The sequence below is a fragment of the Hibiscus syriacus genome, unplaced genomic scaffold, assembly GCF_006381635.1.
Source record: "Hibiscus syriacus cultivar Baekdansim isolate YM2019G1 unplaced genomic scaffold, ASM638163v2 tig00110831_pilon, whole genome shotgun sequence".
Classification (NCBI taxonomy): Eukaryota; Viridiplantae; Streptophyta; class Magnoliopsida; order Malvales; family Malvaceae; genus Hibiscus; species Hibiscus syriacus.
In genome coordinates, this window is record NW_024062882.1 from 1,435,009 (window position 1) to 1,442,631 (window position 7,623).

Genomic DNA, 7,623 nt, shown 5'->3' on the forward strand with positions numbered 1-7,623 from the left:
AACTCCAAACGTCACATGTAAGCGACACACAATAACGGTGTTCTTGGAATCCTAAAATCATTTTTTCCCTCGCCGTACGCCACATTTTTATAGCATCTCTTCTAAGGGTAGTACGACTTACTTGAGTATAACGTGGTTGATTTAGTTGTTGAATTGTTGTCGTGAAATCTTCATCATCAAAGTGGTCGAACGGCAATGCTTTTGTAATCACGAACTTTGTAAACGCTTCTCGTAATTTTTCGTTGTCGTAAACAAAAACACCACCTTGCGGTGTAAGATTCGATTAACTAGGATCCGATCTTGAGCGAAGTGCCTTGCATGATTTTGTCAAATGGTTCTTCAACGTTGTGTTTCCTTTCGATGCAAGAAACTTTAGACAAAGTTTACAACGCGCCCTCCTCAAGCCATTTGACATCTCACATAAATCGTAGTGATCCCAAATATCTTTGTTTCGAATGTGTTCGATCACTCTCACAACTTCAAGGTTTTCCCCGACGGAAGATTCAGCCGTGTTACTCATGATGAACAAAAAATTACAAAAATAAGATTTGAGAGATGTTTAGGTATTGTGTAATAAGATTTGAGAAAGTTGTAATCAACCAAATACATCCCCAACCTATTTATACATGTTTAGGGTGGTAAAATGGTAATTTTTTAAAGAAAAACAGTCACAAAATCCCCCCAACGGCTAAATTAACGGCTAGTTTTTTAAACCCAGACCGATTTTTTTTCGGATAAAAACCAGTTTTTTAATCGATTTTTTTCAAACCGGTTTTTTATCCGATAAAAAAACCGATCTAGGTTTTTTTCTCCAAACCGGTTAAAATAACCGATTTAAAAAAATCCGATCCGGTTAAAAAAAACCGGTTTTTCCCAAATCCGGTTTCGGATATTTTTTTCGCAAAATCGGATATTCGGATTTTTTGTGCACCCCTAGTCCCGGCTAGGAGAAATGAGGTTCAGCTCCACGATTGCCTCAGTTTAGGTCTCATCTCTTATAAAAGTCCGGAAAGAAATCGATCTGCGCTTAGTAGAGGCATTAAAACCCTGCTTGGGGCTCATTGCATCACTTCCTTCGAGATGACCTTGATTAACAATGAGTGAAGCGGTGTCGTTATGATCGTTGAGAACAACACTTCTCCGAGCCTCCAAGTCATTAAGATTCCCGAGGGCTTGACAATCCACGACCGGGCAGTATACAAGAATTACAATACAAACCCCAACACAACATAGCATGACAAGGAAAGCTGAGAATGAAAGAGCTTCAAACAGAAATTGCCCTGGTTTAGATAAAACAGATAAGCCAGGTAAAAGAACCCTTAATGGAAGGAAAGTTGAAACCGAGAAAATTAATGTATAAACTCTCTTCTGCAAACCCTTGTTGATAACCAATTTCAAAATCTGCTTCCCGAGCCATAATAAATAGGCAGTCAAGACATTCGCAAAAAGCCCGAGAATAATATTATTCAATAAAGGGTAAGTGCAAAGAGTTATATCATCAAAATTTTGAATCACTGGGGTAGCTATTCTAGTGAAATACAGCGGTAACTTTATCCTAACATCTCGTAACTCAGGTCCCATCAAAACAAGAAATAGTTGAAGAACAAACATCGGGAGGCAAAAAAAGAGAACACATGTTGTTGTTTTACCGTTCCATTTTCGACTTAGGATTGCTACGTCTATATTCTGTAAAGGTACACGAAGAAGAAACACGAGAATGAGGAAGAGGCAAGGTTCTGCAAAACCTAAATTTGAAATGATGTAACATCTGCAGACTTTTTTTTGCCATTTTAAAACAAGTGCATTCAACACTCTTCCTTGCTTCCTCAGAAAATTTAGTCGTATAATTTCACCAAAACCCCACCAAATGGTGAACAAAACGAATGTGATTCCAATGATCCAGGGACCACTGAAGTAACTGAGCTGTATAAATCCTTGTCTAAGAACATGAGAACGCAAGTAAAATGTGTATCCGATGCACACCAAGCCAAGTAAAATGTGTATCTGATACACACTGAATGCTTCGGCAGAAATTCCAGTCAGGGGCATCACCCAAAACACAGATTCAACGCATGCTCTCTGCTAGCATGGACGCAAAGAATCCTCTGACGCATAAGCTACCTTCTGAGAATTATTTCTAGAAGCTATTACTGAACCACTACTGGATGATACAAAGATTAGCCACCTAAGATGATGAATAAGCAGCATTATCAACAGAACTCATGTATTTTCTTGCCAGTCCAACAAATCCACGCAAATCATGCTATTGAATTAAAACTAACAAATTTCATATGTAGTCAGTTGTTTCATCCACTAACCTTCAAGTTTTCCTTCAGACTTCAATTGTTTAATCTAAGAACCTGTGGAACAGGAATGGGGGACGTAAATTAACTTGTAACCTGGGTTTTCAAAGGCACGAGGCGCAGTCGAGCGACGAGAGGAGCGCCCGCCTAGGTCGGGGAGAAGGCGATGGTAGGCGCGCGCCTCCGAGTAAAGTGTCGAGCGCAGCGCCTGCACGCTTATGGAAGGTTTTTTCTTTTTAGAATTTAATATTTTAATAAATAATAATATAAGAAATAGAAGAAGAAAGATTTGCAGAAGAACGGCAGAAGAAAAACAGAAGAAAAGAAGAAGGCAGTAGAACGGCACAAACTCTCTCTCTCTCTTTCTCTCTCTTTTTCATTCCCTTAACCCTAGCAGCTAGCACATATTAAAACACATGTTCTATCAATAGTCCAACTTTAATATATTTTATTTATAACAAACCCAATAAAGCTTCTTTAGTTGTTTGGTTGCTTTTAATCAAAAGTAAAATATTTTCATAATATCTTTATGTTTTTCTTAATTAATTTATGTAATAATATATATATTTAATTTTAAAATAATAAAATATTAAATTAAATAATATTTACTAACAAAATTTATTAAATATAAAATTTAATCTTTATAATAATTTAGAGTAATATAAGATTTTAAATTGATAATAAAATTAATTTGTAATATTTAAAAATAAATAAAATAATTTAATATAAATTATTATTCCATGATGACCATATAATTGTCCTATATCCATGTTTTCTTATCAAAATCAAGATAACCTTAACTCTACGTTGAAATACTTTAGAAACTAGGGTAAATGAGTTTTGACAAGGAAAGGGTGTGAAGAGGAGATTAAGTGTTTTAGGAGTGAATTAGTGGGTAATGGGTGTGAATGTACTCTAGAATAAATTATTTAACTTATTAACATAAAAAGTGTGCCTAGCCTACGAAAGGGGCCTTGTGCCTAGGCTCCAAGGACTTTTTAGCCTCGATGCGCCTAGCGCCTTTAAAAACCAAGATGTAACCAAAAAATCTATCGAGTAAAAAACTACAACAAAAGAAAGATTGCAATATCATGCTGAGAAGTTTGATGAAATCCACCACATTCAAAAGCACACAATATTTCTTCCATAGAAGGAAAAGGTAAAAAAAACTGTTTCAGAATTTCCAGCTCAGAGAGATCTATCATAAAAACAAAGCAACTCATACAGACACGTATGGTCACAGAGCAAGTCAGTGAGACAGATGCACACTCATCTGATATATACGAAACATCCTCCAGAAAAGAACTTCAAAATGTGTTGGATGAAAGATGTATTAAGACCACTTATATAGCTCTCAAATTGTGAACAGATATGATCATATTAATGACATTACATGGCATACACATCATACATGTCAAGCTGAATTGTGCAGACTAATCCAAACTACCATATAAAAAACGTAATGCCAATTTCATTTATAAAAAGAACTTCAAAATGTGTTGGATGAAAGATGTATTAAGGCCCCTGATATAACCCTCTAAATGTGAACAGATATGAACATATTAATGACATTACATGGCATACACATCATACATGTCAAGCTGGACTGTGCAGACTAATCCAAACTACCATATAAAAAACGTAATGCTAGTTTCATTTATAGTTAGTACTTATTGCTACTTGCATCACTATTAATGTCTTTCTCATTAGGACGACGAATTCTTACGTGTCATCTTAATTAAACATTTGAGACAACCAGTGACAGAACAGACCATAACTGACCACATCAACGTGAGCAAAAGTAACGCATCACTATTAATGTCTAAGTAAGCAGGACAACAAATTCCAGCACGTCATCTTATTGATACATTTGAGACCACAATCAATGACAATACAGGCCACGGCCCCACGTGCTTCTGCATCAACATGCGCAAAAGGAAATGCATCGCTATTAACATGTACGTCAGTATGACAACGAATATTTGTGTGTCATCTTAATTAAACATTTGAGACACCACTAAATGGCAATAGAGACCATAAGATTCCATAAAAACACAACCGAAAGTAACGCAACATATAGACAAGACAAAATACAGATATTAGGTAAGAACTAAGACATTTACACCAAGAACTAGTGTAAGAAATACAAGTTTATACAATATTAGCAAATAAAAAGCTACACATCACATCATTTAGAGAAAAATACTAAAATCAATCCCTAACAAAATTTAACCCGACTGAAAAGAGATGCACTGTAATCATTTATGAAGCAAATGTTCAATCAATATTCCACATAGGTTATAAAAAAAAAAGGTTGCAAAAAACTTCAAAGGGAAAGATTAAAGTGATAATACCCAAACGCATGCCCTTGATTACAAAGAAGATGAAATATAGGTAGCCCTACCATATCTCACTAGACAATTAGCATACTAAGGACATTAAGCTTAATGTTCCTTCTTATAGAAAACATCCACCGTGACAAGACAGCAACTTAGTGAAAGAGAAATTCTTTCTTTATGCAATTAGCCCACTGGAACAAGTATGATTTTTTCTCTAAGCGTAACATAATTCTAAAGGATAAGTTGCAAAATCTGTACATTTCTTTCCTGTTCTTTCCCCGATGTTTGTCATCAACTACAAATTACTCAAACAAATCCCAAACTATTATATTTAACTAACAAACACTCCAAATCTAAGCATTTTCTCCCAATAACAAAATACACAAATTAACATCAAATCTTCAACATTCATTACCGTCAACAGTTCATGCAGTACAATTATTAAGGTAAAAGTAAAATAACCTAAAAATTCACACAAAAAATACACACATACTGTAACTTCAACAAAGCCATAACAAACTCCAAACAAAACCAAAATGAGTGAAATTAAGATCAATACGAAATGTACAATCTTAATCCGTCGAAGTCGGTAGACGAAATGCAGAATCGAACAGAAGGAGATCGAGGAAACCCTAAACTGGATGTCAAGTGAAAGCCCAAGATGCGGAGGGAGGAAGGAAGTTAGGGGAGTAGGTGAGTGGGAATTTGTTGGTGACAGGCTGTCTCCAGCTATGTTACTCGAGCCACTTGCTTCGAAATGAGATTAGGCTCGTGTGTTTCCCGTGCCTACGTGGCTTTTACCTGGGCAAACGCTTCAAGGCGATTTGCTTACCCTTGTTTTGATCTGGGTTAATTCAGTAAAACACACTCAAACTTTTAGATTATTTCTAAAATGGTCTCCGAATTTCAAACATTATAATTAAGTACTCACATTATCATAGTATCATATCAATCAAATATTTACCTTAGTGAAACCCTCATTTTCAATGTCGAAAGCAGGCTCAGATCAAATGTGATGCATATTCAAAATATTTTAATCAAAATTTTATATATTTGTGTACTTATTATATTGATAGTTTAAATATAACACGTCAAAAATCAAAGTATACATGTGATAGCTTTACATGTGTTTTAAGTATGTTTCATTCCATATCAAAATTAATGTTATATGCTTAAGTTGATGGAAGGATCTAATTGATATGATATTTATATTTTGAGGAGATTATTAAAGTATTTTGAAAGTTGTAGACCAATTTAAGATTTAGTTCATAACTTAGGTACGGAAAGCGAATTTACTTTATTAAATCTAGATTTCTTTTTCTTCTTTTTGGTATGTAATCTGAGAAAAATATTTAGATTTTATTTGTAAGAAGTGAGAAATTATTTACTTAATATGGAATATGAGAAACTCAATAATGTTGATTTTTTTTACTAACCTTGCATAAAGTAGCAATAATTACATTTCTTTTTCAAATTTATTGCATTCATTAGCATCTTTTAAATATTATGCGTGAGATTTAAAACATAGTATTATTATTTTTCGATACGAGATATTTAATTTATTGGTCAATTAATTTAGATAAAATGTGACTTAGTTCATTATAAAAATGATCCTTTTACATTAATTGGTTTCGTTTATTACGTTGAAATTTGAATTCATGACCTTACTTAAAATATATAAATTAAAAATTATTAGTAAGATTATATATTTGAATCATTAAATTAAAAATAGGATATAACATATATTAGATAATTTTTTGACATGATTAACATGTGACAACATTTTTAAAGATTAATTAAATGAAGATATTTATATAAAATTAAATTTAAACATAACTCCACCGTGCTGGGTTATTTTGATATTTGCCGTTTTTTTAAGAGAATATTTTATTTTTTAACCTTGGATTTAATATTTTTTGTGACACCCCAATTTAGGGGTTAAAAATTAAGAAATTATAAAGTATTGGATTTAATTGTTATTTTGGAAGGAAATGAGGATTAAATTGAAAATTTTCAAAGTTGATAGACCATTTTAGGAAGTGCAGGAAATTCAGTGGCTAAACTCATAGTTTAACCATTTTTATTTTGGAGAGAATTATAAACTCCCATTTCCCATATGTTTCTGCAGAATTTCCCATTTTTCCTTTCCCCTCAACCCTCATTTAAACTCCGATCTACTCATCGTTCGACCTTCGTTCGACGAACCGAAACCACCATCGTGTTCGTTGTAGACCGATGAACAAATCCACTCAAGCCTCTCGTCGTGAATCGGCGTCGTTTGTCGTTAATTTCAGTCGGAAGTATCATCGGTTTTAACACAATTTTCGTTGGTTTTCCGTCGATTCATGTCGATCCGGCTATACGTTTTTGACACCTCCCGCACCATCGTGTTCTTTGCATCGTTCTGAGTCTGTCGGTTTCCTCCGTGTCTCCGTTGTCGCTGGCGCGTGGAGGGGTGAGAAAGTCAAAGTTTCCAACGTTTCAGAATCGAGCTCTCCACCGTTCAAAATTGTGAATCGAGCTTGGTAAGTGTCTCAAAATGCCATAAAATAATTTTTAGAAATTTTTCGATTGTTCTGCACCGGTTAACATAAAAAAAACTCGGGTGCTAGTTTTGTAAATAGTTTTAAAATGATGCCTAATATGTAATTATTTTCTTTTAGGGTGATATTTGTGTAAAATAGTTGACCGTTGACCACTGTTGACCGTTGACCAAAACTTTAACTAGCGTTGACTGACCATTAAATGGTCGTTTACTTTGGCTGGTATACATATTCTGACATTTTTCGACATCCTGAGAGCGTTTTTGGGGTCCGTTTCGCCAAATTCAAACCCAGTAAGTTGTTTTTCACTGATTTATCATTCGATTCGATCTATTTTTCAGAATTAAGCCCTGTTTTTTATAAAATTTATATTGTTATGTATTTGAGGAATTATTAGAAGTTGAATTAAGGATCGAATGGAATTTAATGGTCGATCAA

The 7,623-nt window shown here is 34.1% G+C and overlaps 1 protein-coding gene across 3 annotated transcripts; it reads right to left on the bottom strand.

The window, feature by feature from the left end:
- Positions 1-893: 893 nt before the first annotated feature.
- LOC120142765 lies at positions 894-5,329 on the bottom strand. 3 transcript variants are annotated; one of them, XM_039157270.1, is made up of 2 exons: positions 5,202-5,329; positions 894-2,360 (listed from the first exon to the last, which is right to left on the bottom strand). In XM_039157270.1, the coding sequence occupies exon 2, from the start codon at positions 2,047-2,049 to the stop codon at positions 982-984; it is 1,068 nt and encodes a 355-aa protein (XP_039013201.1). In that variant the 5' UTR covers positions 2,050-2,360; positions 5,202-5,329; the 3' UTR covers positions 894-981. The 3 variants fall into 3 exon arrangements, 2 of the variants coding, with proteins under 2 accessions (XP_039013201.1, XP_039013202.1); XM_039157271.1 differs by lacking the exon at positions 5,202-5,329 and adding an exon at positions 3,345-3,475 and having other exon boundaries at positions 894-2,399; XR_005517886.1 differs by lacking the exon at positions 894-2,360 and adding an exon at positions 3,172-4,219.
- Positions 5,330-7,623: the final 2,294 nt, after the last annotated feature.